Source organism: Girardinichthys multiradiatus, chromosome 6 (assembly GCF_021462225.1).
Source record: "Girardinichthys multiradiatus isolate DD_20200921_A chromosome 6, DD_fGirMul_XY1, whole genome shotgun sequence".
Classification (NCBI taxonomy): Eukaryota; Metazoa; Chordata; class Actinopteri; order Cyprinodontiformes; family Goodeidae; genus Girardinichthys; species Girardinichthys multiradiatus.
Window position 1 is genome coordinate 29,157,509 of NC_061799.1, and position 21,249 is coordinate 29,178,757.

The 21,249-nt window shown below is 38.1% G+C and overlaps 1 protein-coding gene across 1 annotated transcript; it reads right to left on the reverse strand.

The window, feature by feature from the left end:
• Window positions 1–698: 698 nt before the first annotated feature.
• On the reverse strand, window positions 699–20,721 carry abhd3 (abhydrolase domain containing 3, phospholipase). The gene is made up of 9 exons (XM_047367009.1): window positions 20,431–20,721; window positions 17,767–17,930; window positions 14,416–14,598; window positions 11,861–11,906; window positions 5,321–5,433; window positions 4,951–5,124; window positions 4,452–4,500; window positions 4,201–4,366; window positions 699–3,015 (listed from the first exon to the last, which is right to left on the reverse strand). The coding sequence occupies exons 1-9, from the start codon at window positions 20,590–20,592 to the stop codon at window positions 2,831–2,833; spliced, it is 1,242 nt and encodes a 413-aa protein (XP_047222965.1). The 5' UTR covers window positions 20,593–20,721; the 3' UTR covers window positions 699–2,830.
• Between the last annotated feature and the right edge of the window lie 528 nt (window positions 20,722–21,249).

Genomic DNA, 21,249 nt, shown 5'->3' on the forward strand with positions numbered 1-21,249 from the left:
TCACAAGTGTAGCTGTAGTTTTAAACGCAGTTGTTGTGACAAAAGAATCTCTAAAAACAGGGGCCCAATGTTTCAGGACATTTTGGAGCTTTATGTGGATTGAGTCATTAAAGTAATAACTTGCCAATAATGCAATAAATAATGTTATTGCATTATTGGTGAAGCACGGAGCTAGCAAACAACAAAGCAAAAATATTAGAAATGCTGCCAATAATGATGTAATACATAAACAGAACAACATTTTTTTTTACCCTTAGAGTGAAAAATTACTCATTTCTATTTCAAGTCAATTCAGTCAAAGGCTTCCCTACATCATCAAACTAAAAACAAAATTCTGTCAGTAGGCTTATTGGAGGATTGCATTTAGGTAAGTAGAGTACTGCAGGATTACAGTTAGCCTTTTGTGGATAACATCCACCACTGCTGTGATGCATATCCTATCAGCTGCTAAGCCAGCGAGTGTGGAATTCCAGAGACCAAAAGCTAATGGTGTGATTCGAGACCCTGCAGTCACACACTAATGCTGCAGTAAGCCTGCTCAAATGGTCTGTACTGTCAAATGTCTTGCCCTTGGAAGGATTGTGAGGGGGCCTGTTTAAAAAAAAGAGAGGAAGTCTGTAAGTGGAGTATGAAGTATTGTTGATATCTCAACTCAGAAAGAGGAAATGAATTTCAATCAAAAGCACAGGAAACAGGAGGCAAATTGACCTAGACCTTGTTTAATAATTCAATAAATACAGCATAATACACGAATGATGATAATGTCAATAGAGCAGTACTTGTACTATAGACAGTTTTTATATTTAAAATCTTATTGCTGCTCATTTTAAACATCTGTTTTCTTGTCTTCTTTTATGTGCCATACAAAATTAAATGCAGCATACACTGAAAAAAACCAAAACAAATTTGTCTTCAGTGCTGCGGTTACAGGACGTGATGAAGGAGAAACACGTGCTAATTTGCAAAACCAATTAACAGTAAAATTCCACAGGAATATGTATTCAATTTATTTTCATGCAATTTATTATTGAAATTCCGGCCGTTAGTCAGATTGTTTATTTCCTCCATGCCAACTCATTAATGGTAGCCAGCCTGTTGATCATTGTTGGCAGAGGAGAGCAAAAATGACTGGAAACAATGCAAGCTACACATCTTTTAAAGCAGCAAACACCACTTCAGACAGCCAATGTGCAAACCATGTCCTCATGTGTTATTTCATTTAACTCAAGCTGAATCAAGTGCCCAAAGAGCCACAGAAATAACCAACATTTTTACTAAATAGACTTTCATGGCATTCATACTCAGCTCTATTGAGCCTTTAGGATATTCACTCATAGCTCTGATGAACTAAGCTCCTTGCAGTAGATGGTTAGAGGCATGGTAGTATCAACTAAATAGTGCAATTTTACATTCCTCATCATGGATCAAATTCTCTCCATATCCTCCATTTGTAAAACTATTTGGTGTGTGTGCAACTAAAAATAAAAAACCTAAAATAAAAGTGCATGTAGAATACCCAAAGATGAAACAAAATTGCGTCAGTAGATTGTCATTGTCATCAACATCTGCATGTTTGTTAAAGTGTGAAGTAACAGCCAGGCGTCACTTAAAAGCAGACTAAAAGCAGATGGAAAGATTAGCTCACTTAGGGTATAAAGCTATCTTTTATCAAATGTTAACAGCAAACAGGTGTGAGAGAACAAAAAAATGACGAAAAGAGGGTTCCTGCTGTGGAAATGCACCAACAAGGAACAACCTCCTAGGCAGGGTCATTTTCTGGGATAGATTTCCACCTTGGTAATCTGATTTTACCCTGGTAGATTCAGAAGAAATGGAGGAAGGGGGGATAGTGGCCAGAGAAAACTACCTTGATTGTGAAAAAAGAAAACAGAGAGGCTAAAGCAAAAGCAAATATAAAGCGGCTGTTTATGTCTGCAAAACTTGAAATCACTCAAAGATGCTGAGGTATTCCCCTTTCACTGCCAACATGTATATCTAGAGACACCAGATATTTTACAGGTGCACATACCTAGACTTCCTGTTTCCTTCTGCTTTCAGTCCTTATAGCTAAATTTCTCCTGACAGCAACTTTACATTTATCAGCACATGTAATCTACCTTCTAACCTTCCTAAAAGAAAGCAACAAGTGTAATCCAGACCTCCAGTTAGAACTCAAAAGAAACATTATGCTTTGTTAACAGGTAAATAGCGTCGAGTTTTAAAAGGCGGGGGACAATATAAAATGGAGGAGGGGATAAAAAAAGACAATTCACAGGAAATAGAGAAGAATGAGAGAAAACGAAAAGAAATCCCTGAGGGCTACAATCCTACTGACGGAAGTGCTGAAAACTACATAGAGTTACACAAAATGAAACAGTACTTCTGTTACCTTGACAGAAAAAAGAGATTGCGCGGCATTAAACAACATGACAAAGATTCTACTGACATAAACAGTGATGCTTATCGTTGAGCAAACGGTAGAGAGTTAGAAAATGCACAGAGAAATGATCCGAATGTCAAACGCAACAGAAGAGCTGCATTCAGTAATATCCCCTTTAAATAAGAAAGAATGATGTTTTTTGCGTGCGGCAGAGGGAGCAATAGTTCGATGCAAGGCAATGATCGCAGAAAGACACTGCAAGGAAGCAAAAACAAAAAACATTTGGTGTTAAGGAAAGTAGGAATATATGAGAGTTGGGAATGAAAGATTAAAAAAACAGAAAATGGAGGAAATAAGGGAAGGAATATAGTGAACAAACATGGATGACAATGATAAAACAAGAGAAAAAGAAAGCCAAAATGTAGAATTAGGGGATCACTTTAGGTTGTCTTATCGAGAGAGGTCTTTGAGTCGGCCGCCTTGTTCAATGACGGCCTTCGCAAACTGCTTGAAGACTCGATCCATGTAAGTGCTCTGTCGCGGCCACAGACCCTCCAGGAAGCCAATGTGGCCCCCGTGGCAAGTAATAAGCAAGGCCAAGTGAGGATTCTGCTTCACTGCCTCCACTGGAATGGCTGTAAACAGAGAAACTGATTCAGTTCCTTCTTTCACGAAGAAGATGGGTTATTTGCCACTGAGACCAACATGTGTCTGGGTGCAAAATGTGAGGATCCACCCCAGAACAAAAATAAAAGGCATTGTAAAGATGCTGGATGAAGCTGGTAAAAGAGTGTCATTGTCCACAGTGTAATGTGTTCTGTACAGACATGAGCTGAAAGGCCACTCAGCAGGGAAGCAGCCATTATTCCAAACATTAAAAAGTAAGAATACAGATCGCAAATGCACTCAGCGTTAAAGGCCTTAAGTTTTGGAGACTATGTCCTGTGGTCTGATAAAACTAAGACTGAAATGTTAGGAGGAAGCTTGATTACACCACCCTAACTGTGAAGTACAGGGGTACGGGAGCAGCATCATGATGTGTGGCTGGTTTGCATTTAAAAGTGGTGCACTTCAAAAAATAGAAGGCAACATGAGGAATAATAAAAATTTTGTGGAAATATTGAAGAAACATCTTAAGACATCAGCCAGGAAGTAGATAACTGGGGTCAAATTGGTCTCCCAAACAGACAACGGTCCAGGACATTGCAGTGCCAGAATATTAGCTACATAGTGGCATGTAAACACTGACCATCACAAAGTGCTGATCCTGGCTTCATATAACATTTTTGTGCTGAGCTAAAAAGGCAGCCTACAAGCCTGGCCCAGTTATACAGGTAAATTCGAACAAATACTAAGGTTATTGTATGTAAACCTCTGAACCGGAAATTTTTTATTTTTTTTTTATCTTTCAGGACCTCCAAACCACTCTGGCATGACTAGATTTCAGCAAATTTAAAAAACCTCATGTGAGTGTAAAACCAAGCCCTTATAGTACTCGTGACAATGACTTTATCATTTGTTCCTGGCATGATGTGTTGCTTTTTTGTTTAGATATTTTAGCCTACTTCATGTTGTCAAACAGCTTCTGTTTGTATGATTGTTTTTTTTTTTTCTATGGGTAAAACTGATTTTAAAAAATGCAGTTGATCACAGTTAATTCATTCCAATAATAAGCTGGCTTGGCAATTCTACCAGAGACGGTATCCCTGCCACATGATCACAACTACGCATAACCATTTTCATCTCTTTATAATTATCACAAAGCAAGCTAACAATGAACTTACATTGTGAAAAAAAAAAAAAAAAAAAAAAAGGCTCACCGTGAGATGGAGAGAAGACGTCATCAGCAGCGTTCAGACACAGCATTGGCACCTGCACAGACTTCAGCTTGTGCACGGGACTGGCATCGCGGTAGTAGTCGTCATTAGTGGGATACCCGAACATGATGGAGGTGAACCTCTCATCAAACTCTCGGATGGTCTTTGCCTGTGAGGAGCCAGTAAAACAGCTCAGTGCGGTCTATGTTTTTGAAATGACTTTAAACACTTTAACATGACAGGCATGTTCCTACCTTCATGACATGCTCAATGTCATAGCACTTTTCAAGCACCGGCCTGTGTCTGCAGGGAGGAACATCAGTCATACTGTCAGTAACTCCAGATGCAGACTTTTCTTTCCCAAATGTAAAACTTTGCAACTTTAGAGAATATCCAACTTTGTTTTACAAAAACATCTGAAATTATTCTCAGGAATTCAGATTTTTTCATCTGAAATTTGCTCCTTTTGTTTTTGTCTAAAATTGCTCTGATAGCCATATTAAAATGATCTATAAGAAAATGTGAAACAAAACAGGAAAAGGAAACTGTGACACACACAGTTATGATAACTGTAAACTATTTGCAGGATCTGTTAATGTTCCTCATATCTTAGTATAACAAATAAAAACACATCGGTTCAATATGTTCCATACAGCCAAACATTTAAAACATGCAGGTATGTGAGAGTAGTTTGGGAGCAGCATTTTAGCGGAGTGTTAGTGGCCGTGTAATCCGGCTCTGGCCTCGACTGACCTGTGCAAAGAGGCTTGTAGGCAGCTGGTGAGGTAGGAGTTGAAGAGGAAACGGTCCAGGGGTTTTTCCAGTGACGCAGTGCACTCAAACACATCCCAGCCTGCTGAGAAGACTATGACCCCTTTCAGGCAGGTTTTCCGGCCCTTGCGCCCCAGGTAGTTGGCCAACATCATCCTGGATGTGGAAAGAGGGAGATCTGAAGGAAAACAGGGATTCAATTTCAAACCAATCCCTCAATTCAAGGGATTAGCGATTAGCGTTGCCACGCAGCATTAAACTACCACAACAAAACATTTAAAACACTAATGTGTCCAAACCAACATTGAGAGATTTTTTTTTCCTGTCTGCCAGAGTTGAAATATTTTTTTACCCTCCCATGGATACGCCAGCAGCCATCATTGGAGCAGCTTCATAGGTTTTCTGGATGTGATCAATAACAGTCTCCAGATCCTCTGTGTTAGCAGCGCAGTAGGTCCTCGGGGTCTGGAAAGGACAGAAAGGTAACTGAGTCAAATGTCAAATCTGTCTGCTTCTCCATCTGTAGGATAAACATGAAGATCCAAGCCATAATATAGATTTGTCTGAACATCTATTATAATCACAGTAGTAGCAAACATCTCACACAACTTACAACATGATGCTTTTAGACCCTGCTGTGTACATTTTGATAAGACAAATGGCTGTTAGATAGCCTCCAACTGGCCAAACACATTACTGGCATATAGAGTGTCAATACCTGGCACTTAAAATAAGTCATTTTACCAAGTACTACATCCAAGCAGTCCTTTGGAATTACGATATTGCAAACATTGATATTTCAATGACAAGTGTGATTCGATAAACTGAGCAGCTCTATTGATGACTAAGAAATATGTTTGACATTTTAAATACAAAAAATTACATAACATAATAAAGTTATTGATTTTCTGCAAAAATCTACAGTTTGTCCTCTTGACTGGGGTCTTGTAAATATTTAATTTTATATATGCAGCAGCAAAATAGTGTGGCTTCAGATTGCATCTGATTTGCACAACCATGAAGCTTCTACTATTTTCCAAAAACGTCCATGGATTTTATTTGATAGACCAACACAAAGTTGTGGAGAGTCGTGAAGTGGAAGGAAAATGATACATGACATTCGAATGTTAATAAAATCTGAAAATTTTGTAATGCATTTGTATTTAGACCCCTTATTTTGATACCCCAAAATAAAACGGTGTGCGACCAACTGCCATTAGAAATCACCTAATTAGTAAATAGAGTCAATTTGTGTGTATTTTGATCTCAGTATAAGCTGAGTTGTTCCCTGAAGGCCTTTGAGGTTTGTTAGAGAACATTAATGAACAAATAGCATCATGAAGACAGAGCAGAGCGAAAGCTGTAGAGACCTTTTAAGGTTATAAAACAATATCCTGTGGTTCTATCATTCAAAAACAGAAAGGCTGTGACCCCACTGACATGGCAATTCACCTAAAGTGAGAGGCAAGGAAGGAATCTAAAAGCCAAAATGCTTATGGTAACCCTGGAGGTGCTGCAGAGCTCCTGAGCTCAGGTGGGATAATCTGCTAACAGGACAAATATTAGTCGTGCACCTCACAAACCTATCCTTTTTGGAAGAGTGCCAGAAAAAAAGCCTGCTGTGCTGAAAAAAAACCCCATTAAAGTTCCAGTTGGTCACAAGTCATGAAGGGGACACAGCAGACATATATAAGATCATGCTCTGATCAGAGGAGACAGAAAACTTTAAATTTACCTTTTTGGCCAACAAGCCAAACCTTGTTTTGGTTGAAAACTAACATTGCACATCACCTCGAACACACCATCCTCATGGTGAAACATGGTGTTGGCAGCATCATGCTGCAAGGAGCTGGGAGCTGGGAAGATAGATGGAACCAAACACAGGGCAATGAATGAAGAAAACCTGTTAGAGGCTGTGAAAGACTTGAAATTGTGGTGAAACATCATATTTAGACGGGGCAATGACCCAAAACATACAGCCAGAGCTACAAGGGGACTGGTTTAGATCAAAGTAAATGCACATGTTAAAATGGTCCAGTCAAAGTCCAAATCTAAATCAAAATCCAAATCTCTGTGAAGATATTTAAATATGTTTACTGTCCAATCTGACTAAACTGACATTTCAATCTGACTTTTTCAGAGAAAAATGAGTAGAAAATCCAGTCTCTTGATGTGTATGCTAGTAGAGACATTTCCTTAATAGATATACAGTTGTGACTGTAACTGAATGTGGTTCTACAAAGTATTGGCTCACGATAATCTTTTCAGATTTTTCATTTATCAGGTGTCAATACTTTTGCAAAGGCACTGTAAATATGTTAAGCAATATAAAACACAGCAGCAAATGTTCCCATAAAGGATTTTAGTATTTAATGCAGTGAGACCTGCTGTCGACAGACCGAAGATAAAAGGTTGAACATATTTTATTTTAGAGCTTCTCCTGTTCTTTTGTTTCTTGGTAGTTTGCCTAAACTCAAATAATCACTGACTGCCATTAGTTGTCTTATTAAAATAGCTCAAAGGCCTGTCATGCTGAACCTAATAACCACTGGCAGGTTTTATGTCCTCCGGGCTACAGTTTAAACACAAGTTAAGTTCTGATCCAAATGTCAGCAGCTTTAAAAACATCACATCACACGCTCTGTTTTGCAGACAGCATCGACTTGGATTAGAAAAAACATTAAACAATCTGAACTTGTCAGTCTTAAGTACCATGGCTTTTACTTAGCTCTGCATGAATATATTACATTTTGATAGACTAGACTAAGGCATGGAGAAACAGCAAGTTAATTATTCATCCTTTGAAATGCCATTTGTGTCTCTCAATTTTTAATATCCAACCAGTATAATATAGGAGCCAAGGTTAAGAAAATCCTGATTTATTTTCTTTATTCTTTAAGATTTTGCTAGTTGTGAGTCCAGTTCTTTTTGTTGTCCAGGCAATGACCTAGAGAAAAGAATCACAAAATGACTTGGAGCTGTAGTATTACATTTACTAAACTAAAATCCGAAAGAAATATGTCTAGAAACACATCTGGACATTTCCATGTCTATGTTTTCCTGGCATGTTTAAAACAACTCCACACAGATCCAAGGAAATCTGAAATATAACCATGTTTAATGAAGTGTGCAGAGTATCTGTTTAACTCTTAAATCTCTGAAGTAGAGATAGATAGATAGATAGATAGATAGATAGATAGATAGATAGATAGATAGATAGATAGATAGATAGATAGATAGATAGATAGATAGATAGATAGATAGATAGATAGATAGATAGATAGATAGATAGATAGATAGATAGATAGATAGATAGATAGATAGATAGATCTTTATTGAAGATCACATACAGTTAGGACAAATGCAAACTCACCATGAAAACAAGAACATAAAGTTTACTGTAGTGATTGATTTTACAATATACCTATAGAACATATCTATGAACATAGAACCAGAGGTGATCTTTTCTTTCAAAAATTGAAAAAGAAAGGTGGGGGTGGTTGCTGCACAAATATTATAAATTATATATGAGCAAAAATACAGGAAGGGCACCTTTAAGAAATATATGTTTTCCTTAGGTCCCAATTTTCTTCGAATTTAGTTTTCTGAAGCCTTATAGAGAAAGTAATACTTTCCATTACAAAAATATTGTAAATAATATAATACGCCCTCGATGGATGGGTTGCCTTGCTTGAGCCATTTCTTAGTGATTATCTTTCTGGCTGCCACACTCAGAATCACAAATGAGTATTTATTAGTCTTTATGTTTACTGATGCTAAGCGTGACATTTCAAAGAGCAACTCATCCAAGCGAAAAACTGTTTTCGACCCAAATACAATTACGAGTTCTGTGCACAATATTTAAGTCAAGCCTTTTCTGAAATACACCTTTTTGTCTCTTTATCCCACCTATGTTTTATATACATGTGCTTGCCATTTTAGCCCTCTGTAGACCTCTGTATAACCTTGAAATGATTTTGAGTCCAGAGTCTGTTGTATATGCACCAATAAAAACGTTCAATAGCTCCTTATCAAACACTCTCTGAGCATTGGGTTTTAGACAGTTAATATGATGTCATACCTGAAGAAATCTGTAGGAATCCCTATTTTTTAATCTGTACTGAGCCTTCAAAGATTGAAAGTCACTCAGAATGCCCTGATTAAAAAAGATACATCTAGCCAGATCTTTAGAGATAAATTGATCCATCTGTTGGCTGCTTCAATTGATTTTTAATTAGTTTTTGAATGAATGGATTGGGGTCGACCCATCAATTTTTTTCTTCTATTTCTTTCCACCTGGCCTGATAATCAGGGTTAGACCAACATATACATATTGAGAAATGTATTTATCCCAATCATTAGATTGTATATCAGGTATTTCAATTGAAAGAGAATGGAACAGATACAATATCCTCGGCAAAATACTCATTTTGACAGATACAATTTACGATTCAAAACTTAAAAATGGTAGTAGAGTCCACCTCCTGTTATCCTCCTTTATGTTTTTATTTAACCAATTAACTTTGTTAGGTCTTGTCTTTTGGGAGGTTTACTCCAAGATATTTAACTTGATCTAAGCTCTAGTTTAGTTGATAGTTTGATTTTATAGTTTGGCTTGGTTGGTAATTGAAGTTCAAGATTTGGGTTTTTGTGATATTTAATTTCTAGCCTGAGATAATATTAAATGAGTCTAGTAATGACCACAGTTTTGGAACTAAACTCCCTGGGTCAGACATATAAATTAAAACATCATCTGCAAATAACGAAATTCCCACCTGCTTCATGATATCTTTGTTTAAAAAAAAAATGGCTTTCTTTTTATAGAATTTGGGTAAATTGCATTTATTTCAATTTTTTGTCTTTTCTAGTTCAATTTTTATCCTTTGCTTTTGTACCTTTTTATGGGTGTTCTCTAAATTTTTATGTTTTATTTGAAGCCTGCCTAAGATTTCCTTCTTTTGTTTCGTCATATTAGAGCAATAGCCAATAATTCTTCACCTTAGGACAGGCTTTGATGCGTGGCATTCAACCAAAAAACTTGTTTCTGATAGGAAATCACACAGACATTTGTCACAAGATGATTAAACTATGCAACAAGTGTCAATTTTGTAAAAAAAAGAAAAAGAAAAAAAGAAGTTATATATCTTAATATACAAAATAATTAAACACTGGCATGTAAAAACTATTTATACCCCTTTTTAACAATTGACAGCAAAGTCCTTGTTTGCATTGCAGCAATCCAACATTTTTTTGTAATTGTTCCACTGGTATTCTGATGATTTATCTTTAGTGATCATCTCCAAGTCTTTGAGGCTGGAGGGCCTCCTTGCCATCACCCTAATATTTAGCTATATCTTATCGGGCTGCTCTGTCACAACAAGAAGAAGTACGCGTGAAGTAGTCGCATTAGGCTTTCGAATTTCAGAACGTCGTTCCAACTGTCAAGCGTCATGGTGGTAGCGTCATGTGTCTGTTTAGCTACCATTGGTACTGGTTCATTACAAAAACTGAATAGAATAATAAGGAAGGACTAACTCCAAATTCTTCAACCTTACGTTAGATCAACAGCTAAATGGTTGAAACAGGTCAGTAGCAAGAAACAAACCAATTCAAATGAACTCTACCAATTATGATAAGAAGGTCAAATATCCAGCTAGAAAAAGGGGTGTATTCATGGCAACAAAAATGAGAGTGATCTCTCTCTGCAACTTGCTAAGGGACATTATTCCAAACAGTAGCAGGGTTGTTTGTACATATTTAGACCTGTAAAAGAAAATCCCCAACAGGTTGAAACTTATGCTGCCGCCTCTTGTTTAATGGTAGAAAGAACAGTTTAGATGCATGATCAAAGGCTAAAGGTTTGTATGAAATTTCTATTGATTATGGATGAAAATAAACTTTTGACTGCAGCTGTAAGTACAATAATAGTATAACAACCAACAACTCCATACAACCATGTAGCAAGTTTCTTTTTCTAATTAAAAGTCTATAATAAGATCCAATCCTTTACAAATTATGTATTTGTTGCAGGAAAATCCTGAACACAGTGGGTCATTCAGGACTATTACCCATATTAAACAATAGACCGCATTCATTATAACTGTACACAGAGAACACAGTCACAGAAGTGTACCAAAGCTATTTCATTTGCATAGACTATAGCACAAATCCCAACTGAAGCAAAGGAGAACATTCCTTCTTTCCTACCACTTGATCCAGGTCCAAGGTTACAGGGTCCAACTCCTTTTTTCAGTATAACTACAGCTGAGTCAACAACATTCTTGATGTCCCCTACAGTACAACAATGGTTTAAATCAGCCTGTGACACTGGATGCTTTGTTTTAGTGTTTCTAATATCTGAAGCCTGAGAGCGAATGAAAAAATAAAAACCAGAGTCCTGTCAGTTGATTCAGATTTATATCCACAAAGAGGAACCTAAGATTGATTGTGGGCGGCTCTCTACAGGTAATGAAAGACAACTGAGCTTCAGGTGAGAACCCAGTATGGTTGTGATGGCACAGCATGCCGAAATCAGGGGGTCTGACCCTTTCAGGGTCTTCATTGTTGGCCAAATATACGAGGACAGACAAAGCCAAGTGTCGGAGCGACACGTGCTCGGTGCTGCCATATTACTTAGGATCTACATTAAAATAAAGCAGGTGTCTGCGACTTAATCCCTGCTGTGAAACAGCACTGTTGGTGCTCTGTCCATGCAGTCTTCCTGTGGGCTCTCTACATGTAAGCTGGAGACACTGACACAGAAAACTCAACCGCACAAGTTAATCTTCATGTCCACATATCTGTGTTTAGATTGTAGACAAAATAAAAACAAAAAAAAAAGGTTTATTAATGAATGAGAGGTTGAAAATCGTGACATGTCATAAACTCTTACCAGCAGTGTTTCACCAGAAACCCCTCTGTTGTTGAATACCACACATCTGTAATACAAACAAAAACAAATACTTTCATTATTCTTTGTCGTTTCATCTTCACTTCCTTAGGAATATCACACATTTGGACCCTAAGCAACATTTTGATTATAACTTCAGTTACTTTCATAGAATGTTTATTGAGTCATTGACAAAAACAGCTGAAATAAACGTTCTTACCCTTTAGGATAAGAGAACAGACGTAATTTTTTGACTGAGGAGATTTTAGGTATTTTGCTTTTATAAGCTTTCAAAGATTTTCCTAAATGTTGTATAAATGTGCAAATTAAGTCATCTTTAATTACTTACCCAATTTAACATACATTTCAACATTGAACAAGTACCCCTGGTAGGATGTCTTAAAATAAATGGTTGTTATTAAAATTTGTTGAACTTTAAGATGCTGCTTTTTGCTAAAGTTCTCCAACAGTGAGCTTTAGAGATTTTTCATTTACGTCTCTTACCAGCCTCCTAAATGTGTGTGGTTGCAGGATGAATTCTGGTCATTGTCCAGCCTAGTTTTTTCACAATTCCAGTTGTATAAAACAGTGTAATTATTGCTCTGAATATAGATATGAGCTTGCTCAGATGAATGTTCCTATTTTCTTGAAGTCATGTCCTGACTTATGAAGATCCACACATATTTGGCCCATCAAAATTCATGTTCTCTTGTCTTTCCAATTTTGACGAATTGATAAAAGAAACAAACCTCCGTATCAGGTCATATTTTATACTTCACACAAGCAGTCATTTAAAAGTTCTTAGATATTCTTTTGGAGCCATTTTGTATTTATCCTCGATGGAACGGTGGCACATTGATTTTGTATTTAGGACCCTAGGTAACTGACTCAGGATTGATGTTAAATGGCATTATGTTTTCTCACTATATTGAAGGTATCTGAAGAGCTTAAAATTAATATTTTGCTTCTGATAGAGGTTATTGGACTTTCCATTGAATTACGGAAACTCATGAAGACCAGACCTACACTGGACAGTGAGTTTAATATTGACCAGATTTGGCTTCTTCTCACACTGTGTTCTTCCGTGCCATACTGGTGTATTTTAAAAACACATTTTTAAGAGACCCAAACATTGATATATGAAGCAAATTTTGTGAAAGACCAAGTCTTGTCAATCTTTGAGCTTGTCTTGTGCTCCTCCTTGGAACAGCGTATTCATTAAGCCCACATTTCTGTATTGAAAATGTTTTATTGGTCTGATGTAATACTCTAATATTAAATGTGTTTTCTTCATATGTAAGCGGAAAAACATAACAGAAATTGTGAGGATTTATACTGAGGACCTGGAAATTCAGCCACAATACAGGAGCAAGGGCCATAAGAAGAAGGGGTTTATTGATTTGAGAACAAAATTTAAGCTTCTGGATTCAGGTTCACTACTTGTAGCTCTGCGTATCCTTTCAGGACCGCTCTTCGGTCCGTGTGAGGCATCAGGAAAAACTCCACAATCAAATCTGAAATTCAAAGACGTGGCGAAACAGACAATGGTAAACCCCTATACTTAGAAGGGTTCAGGCGAAAGATCCGCCATGGGCAAGGCAAGGAGGGAATAATCCGGGGGCATAAATTGGTAAATCACAAAGAGACATATGTGAGCATGAAAAGACCTCTGGATTTCTAGAGGCAGAAGGCGGTCAATAACCAGTCATGAAGGCAGAGAAAAAAAAAGTTCTAAAAGTAGAATTGATGAAGACATTAAAACTCTCCAGAATAAAATAAATAACTGCCAGACTTCAGTGTTTTTATATAATTATTGTTATATAAAAACATATTCTGAATATCATGAGATCTGAAAAAGAGTCCAGCTGTGTAGAAAGCATGTCCTACAAATTGAAACATCAGCATCTCGCCTCCCTACATTTGCTGAGTCATCTATTATGTGCCGGAGTCCGTCCTGCTGTTTTTTACTCAGCAGCATTGCGCAGGGAAGGAGGAGCGACGGAGAGGCGCTTAAACACACTCTGCAGCACAGACACGGAAGCTGGTCGGAGCTAAGCTGCAAAGCTTGTACAGGGATAAGCTATAATTAATTAAGCTACACGGACAACCGCGAGGGGTGGAAGATGCTGAGTATGCCGGCTCTCTTCCTCCATGTCTTCCAAAATCTGGGTGAAAGAATGAGTGCAGGGAACACAGAGACAAGCTGTTGGAGATGGGAAGAAAACACGGAGAGCAAAAAATCTGCATCCCTATGCAACTCCTCAAGCTTGAGCATCGTTTGGCTGCTTACAAGAACAACTCTTTAGAACGGCCTGAGCTGCCCACTTTGTTGGTGCACTTCACCTAAAGTAACCCCGGGCCCTGTTTCTGATTGCCACTTTTAGAAATGTGAAAAAGATTAAGGAAACTGCTTGGAAATACAGGTAAAACTGCTGAATATTCAAGCTAGGTAGCAGATGATATCATAATGCACAGTTAGATTCAGTCAGTGATTCAGTGTCTTTGAATGTCTGCTCAGAACTGGACCGCAGCCAGAGTGTTTGGCCAGGACCACCCACCTATAGCCTAGATCCCGGCTCTGTTGGACCATGTGCAAGATGTAGGATTCTCTGCTGGTGCCGGTTAGGCCGGGGAGAAGGAGCACTGTAGGCCTGGTGGTGGGATCAGGATAAGAGAGGCTGTCATCGTTGTCAAACCAATCCACAGATATCTGTCCTCCATCTGCTGCCTTGATAAGCTCACTGCAGAGAAGAGAGAGAGAGAAAGAGAAGCAACTCAGCAACGTGGCTCTTTCTAAAACATGACCATGCGTCAGCATTTGCTTTGAATATGTCTCTTCGGTTCAATCACACATGAACATCAGGGATTCTACAAACTTGTCATTTCTAAATTCCAGATGTTTCAAGTCTCTGATTTTCAGAGTATTCAGCCCCTTTTAAGACAACTTTAAGCTACGAATACAAAACTTACATAGTATAAATATGGGTACACAATGTCAGGAAAATATTGAATTGCAATACTATTCTGAAAACTGTGATAGAGATATTAGTTTTTAATCAACCCACATTTTCCTGACACTTTCCTTTCTTTACAAACACATATTGCCCTCACCACTCATTATTTTTGTACTATATCAAACACTTGAGAAATACTTCAAGTCAGGGAACCTGGAGTTTATGTAAGTGGCCAAATATATAATAGATATAAGGATGAATGTATGACGTATGTATGGATGCCCTGTGATGGACTGGCGACTTATGGATGGATGGATGGATACAACTTTAAGACACTGAGGAATAAAATCTGCGAAAACAAACATTTTCTTTTCTCTTATTTTCTTTTCTAGACTGCACAGAAACACTGAAGCACGCCCCCAACACACACACACACACACACACACACACACACAAAAACAATGATGAGAAATTGTGCGAATTAGTGGGAAAGTGGTGATTAACTCTATCCTCTACACAATCTAAGCTTTCAGATGAGTTCCAGGTAAACTGATTACTTCATTATATCCATTCCAGAGCTGAAAGCCAGAGGAGAATTGAATATATGAGCAGAGTGCTAACTGAAAGCTGCCTTATTTGCTTCATGAAAATCTTTTCAGTGGGTTTTGCAACACGCGGCCAGAGTTCAGATAAAGAGGAAGGCAATGCACCAGTAGCTTCATATGGCCAATCAGTTTCTGGACTGTACAGCTGTAGCCTAGAAGATGAGGATCTAGTGTCTTTAAAGACACTGCAGTGGACATAAAGCCATACTGTGCAGTCAGTGAGAGGCCAGGCTTAGGTGAAGGCACCGGCATGAAATTACAGAACCTTCCCTGAAATATACACCTCAGGCAAGACTTTAAAGTCTAGGAGGACAGATACAGAAACCTGCACACAAAGTGGGAGGAGGTGTATCGCCAATCCTCTCATCAAACAACAAGGTGAGTGAAATTTCACCCAGGATGCCTCAAGAAATAGGATGGGTTCACATTGGCCGTTTCTGGGTCAACCTTGGATAATTTCATTAAAGCGCTGGGAGGTTGTCCCGCTGTGCCCAGAGGAAATTTTCGACGTACAGCAAATGTGACGGTTGTTCTTGCTCAGCTTGGTAGGAGGGATCTGCACTAGGATGGCTACATACCTTGGGCATTATAGGAATACAAGTCTCCTTGACAAAGGAGAGCATCAAAAACATAGGCAGCCTGAATGTTCTTGGAGTGGACAGCTATGAATCTTACATTTCAAACAGAATATACAAATAAAGGTACTTGGAATCAAATAACAGTCCCAATCATATATGTTTTCGCTGGGATGTAAAACCTAAATAGAACAATTACGTCAAAATAAGATCAGATCAAGCACAGATTCAACGGGGATATCAAAGCTACAGTTTACATTTCTTCTAATGCTTTGTGTATTGACATTAGGACCTTAAATGCATTCTTATTTTAAGACCAATCTCAAGTGTTACCCTGACACAACACATGTGACACTGGTACAGTTTAAACCTGTGGACACATACAGGGGTTGGACAATGAAACTGAAACACCTGGTTTTAGACCACAATAATTTATTAGTATGGTGTAGGGCCTCCTTTTGCGGCCAATACAGCATCAATTCATCTTGGGAATGACATATACAAGTCCTGCACCATGGTCAGAGGGATTTTAAGCCATTCTTCTTGCAGGATAGTGGCCAGGTCACTACGTGATACTGGTGGAGGAAAACGTTTCCTGACTCGCTCCTCCAAAACACCCCAAAGTGGCTCAATAATATTTAGATCTGGTGACTGTGCAGGCCATGGGAGATGTTCAACTTCACTTTCATGTTCATCAAACCAATCTTTCACCAGTCTTGCTGTGTGTATTGGTGCATTGTCATCCTGATACACGGCACCGCCTTCAGGATACAATGTTTGAACCATTGGATGCACATGGTCCTCAAGAATGGTTCGGTAGTCCTTGGCAGTGACGCGCCCATCTAGCACAAGTATTGGGCCAAGGGAATGCCATGATATGGCAGCCCAAACCATCACTGATCCACCCCCATGCTTCACTCTGGGCATGCAACAGTCTGGGTGGTACGCTTCTTTGGGGCTTCTCCACACCGTAATTCTCCCGGATGTGGGGAAAACAGTAAAGGTGGACTCATCAGAGAACAATACATGTTTCACATTGTCCACAGCCCAAGATTTGCGCTCCTTGCACCATTGAAACCGACGTTTGTCATTGGCATGAGTGACCAAAGGTTTGGCTATAGCAGCCCGGTCGTGTATATTGACCCTGTGGAGCTCCCGACAGACAGTTCTGGTGGAAACAGGAGAGTTGAGGTGTACGTTTAATTCTGCCATGATTTGGGCAGCCGTGGTTTTATGTTCTTTGGATACAATCCGGGTTAGCACCCAAACATCCCTTTCAGACAGCTTCCTCTTGCGTCCACAGTTAATCCTGTTGGATGTGGTTCGTCCTTCTTGGTGGTATGCTGACATTACCCTGGATACTGTGGCTCTTGATACATCACAAAGACTTGCTGTCTTGGTCACAGATGCGCCAGCAAGACGTGAACCAACAATTTGTCCTCTTTTGAACTCTGGTATGTCACCCATAACATTGTATGCATTTCAATATTTTGAGCAAAACTGTGCTCTTACCCTGCTAATTGAACCTTCACACTCTGCTCTTACTGGTGCAATGTGCAATCAATGAAGATTGGCTACCAGGCTGGTCCAATTTAGCCATGAAACCTCCCACACTAAAATGACAGGTGTTTCAGTTTCATTGTCCAACCCCTGTACAAGACCTTATATATCATCAGTGTTTGATGTATCACGATATGACCTGGAACAATTAGGTCCAAATATTAAAAAAATAGATTAACAGCCAACAAATTCTGTGATAAAAGGGACAGACTTACTTTCTATAGACAACACCAGGTTTGGCTGTAACAAAAGGTCTCAGCAGCGTTTGGATGCGACTCTCCCAGCACCAAAAGGTGGGGTAGTAGGTCTCTGACACGACTGGACATTGCTCCTTTAGGAACTGGCAAAACGTTTTGCCGCCAGAAATAAGTTGAGGTTTCTGTAAAATAAAAAGAAATACAGTTTTGCACTGGTTCAATGATATAATAATCTATTATTTTTTATATGACATATTTTAATATTTAATAATGATAATAATGACAACAGGACAAATATACAGAATCTCAAAATCCAAGATGAATACAAAAAACACGTTCTGAAATGGTTGAAGTTGAAAAATAAACTTATAATTATTAATTGTATAAATCAATAATAGTTTCACAATAATAATCATTCTGTTTGTTTATATTACTTATAATATAAAATCCAGTTCACAAAATGCGATCACATTGCCTCATTCAGATCCAATATTAATTGGTCCAGTTCTGTCCAAGTTATAGCTCAGGGCTAATGATGCAAGAGGTTAAAAACGCATGAAAATGCAAGATTATAGTTAAATATTGAGCAATTAAACCACAATTTCCTCTCTACTCTCCTTGTTTTCCATAATCATGATGTTCCATCATGCTGTCTGAGCTATTGCACCTCGGTCATTATTATCTATATCAGGTGTGGGCATAAAGACCGGTAAAGGTTCAGTAAAGGTTCAACAGCACATCTTTAGCATTTTAACTTAAGATAACCACATTTTTCACAAAAAGTTAGTATCACCTAATTAACTAATTAACTGTGCTTGATCACTATTTTTAGTATTAATTCCGATGTTTTGATTGACTTTATTTTTTAGGTATTTCCTTTGTTTTAAATAATTAAAGCTAATTTATTATAATGAGTTGACTACAAAACGGCAGGAGACTGGTTGTGTGGAAAAAAACTAATGCTATGTTAGATTTCACCAGGTCCAAAATTGACAGATGTGTCACTTATTAAACTCATACAAAGTAAAACAGCACGTATTTTGATTCTTAAGGAGAAACAAATAATATTTTACTCAAATCATTGAAAAAAAGAGACGAAAATAAAATAAAAGCTACGATTTTGCTCAAACTCACTGTCTAATGTTGTGAAGCTATGCTTCTAAAAAAGGAACTTGCTATCGCACATAGATTTTAATTAAGTAAACTAGAGCTGCTGTGGCAAAGTGGGAAGCCAAAATAAATTGCTTAAAGCTGTTGTTTGCACTGAGTTAATGTAACTTTAACTTCTTAAGGCAACATGTTTCCTTAAATAAACTGGGGTGGTTCATATAAGCTTTTAGTTGGCTCAACTTAAATGGAGTTATTTTTTTTTTTAAAAAGGAAAACTGTTGGTAAAACTTTTCAGTAAAAAGAAACATTTAATAAAATGTAAGATAAATTAAATAATTCTGAGAAGCTAGTTTTTCCTAACTTTACTGACATAAGGACCTTTAAATCAAACAATGGCAGTTATCAGTGTAAACGTTTCCCAAAACTGTTTAATTTAAAAAAGCTCAAGGCAATGACTTTACTCAATAATAATAATAATAATGCAGGAAATAAAGATAAAAAATATTTTTTTTTTTACTAAGCTAACACTTTTTATGTGTCACATCAGGCAGGAAAAACTGGCATTTGTAGCCCTTACTTGATTGGTTACAATAATGTGTTTTAGAATATTATTTAGATCGGAGCAAGCCTACTTCCTGTTGTCATGCAGGTTCTGTTCAAGTGATTTCTTGATTCAACAGGTAGGGCAGTAATAAGGCCTGGGTATGAAATAAACAGTTTAATAACGTAGATACACTGGTTTAATTCATAGTATAAGAAGGGGAGTGGGTTACCTCTTCAAATAGTTAGTTTATTGGATTGCTATTTTCCCTTAAAAATAATTTTACTCGGGTTATCATTGTCTGATTTTAAAATATTGCTGATGATGTGAAACATTTAAATGAGCCAGTAAAGCCGAAATCTATTAGAGAGAAAATACGTTTTCACAGAACTGTATTAAGATAATATAAGAGGCTGTATCCTTTTTTATCCATGAGCATACTGCTAAACCTCGACTTTAAATGCCTGTCGATGGTTGGCAAAGCCACGAAATATTAGCTGTATGCAAATTTAAAAAAATAAAACCCTAAACGCATCTTTTATCAGATATATTTTAATTCTCTATTACACAATAGGCACAAACGTTTATTGTCATCCCGAAGGTCATATATTATAAAATATTATCACTGCTAATGCAAGAAGTGTAAAATGTGAGTATCCATAGCTTGCCGGGTCACTGACGGCAACAGCATGCGTTACATAAAACCCTTCAAGCAGAGAAGCCGGTGTCGACACAGCAATCGTTTCCAGCAAAATTATAATGCTACAATACTTGCTCGGCTGATCTCGCCATCTAACTGTTATATATTTGGGAGCTAATACACATATGCGCTGCGTGTTAATGCAAAAGACGAATGTATTTAGTGTGTTTTCACGCCACATGTGCAGTAACCGGCAGAAATCGCGGCCAGTGAACGCACCAGTCATCCCTCTCAGCCAAAGGATGCTCCTCGAGGAGAAACCCGCATCTGTTACCAGCATCTGCACACACAAGCCTTTTTAACGTAAACCGTGGAGTTAATACTGACCTACCTTGGCAACAGAAATTAAATAGTAGCAGGTGTAAGCTGCGCTGAAGCCCAGCACCAGAGACAGCCCCACTCCCGAACCGAACAGCCCAACTTTCACTTGATTTTCCAAATAATGTGACAGGTCTCTGGTCAAAATGTTGAAATTCAAGTCCAGCGAGATCATTGCAAGGTTGCTCTTGTCTCTCTCGGAGTAAGGACGGCGGCCAGCTCAGTTGGGATTCAACTGCGTCTGCCTGCGAGCCAACTGTGAAGGAGACGGTCAAGGGGAGCTGAGGAGAGGAGGAGTATATGGGCAGACGAGAGGTGGCGCTCTTTGACCGGCCAGCCATTCACCACGCATGAGAGTTACTCTGTCGCCCCCTGCAGGAAGCGAAGGTTCAAGTGTTCAAATTAAACTGCCTACAGGACACCACCTGGATTTATATTCACATTGCAGTAAATCTGCAAAAAAAAAAAAGAAAAAAAAAAGATGTGTAAGACACTTTTAGACCTGGCAATTAACTATTTTCACTGTGTGGTTTTGACTGGGGTTTTAATGGGAGTATTTGTTTTGCCTAAACAAGCACACTCCTGGCAGATTTAGATTAAAAAATATTGTAACAGAACCAAAAAGTATTTATCTTAACTGTATATTGAAGCCACCACTTGAAGTTGTACATGGTTTGTTGTGATACGTTTTACTTCAACCTTCAAAATAATACTTGTAAAATAGGGGTATATTTATGAGGACCGAGGCAACAGGTTCTACAAATTAATGTGGCTGATATTAATTTGACTTTAATCTCCTATTTATGAGTTAGAATCTCATGATTATGACTTT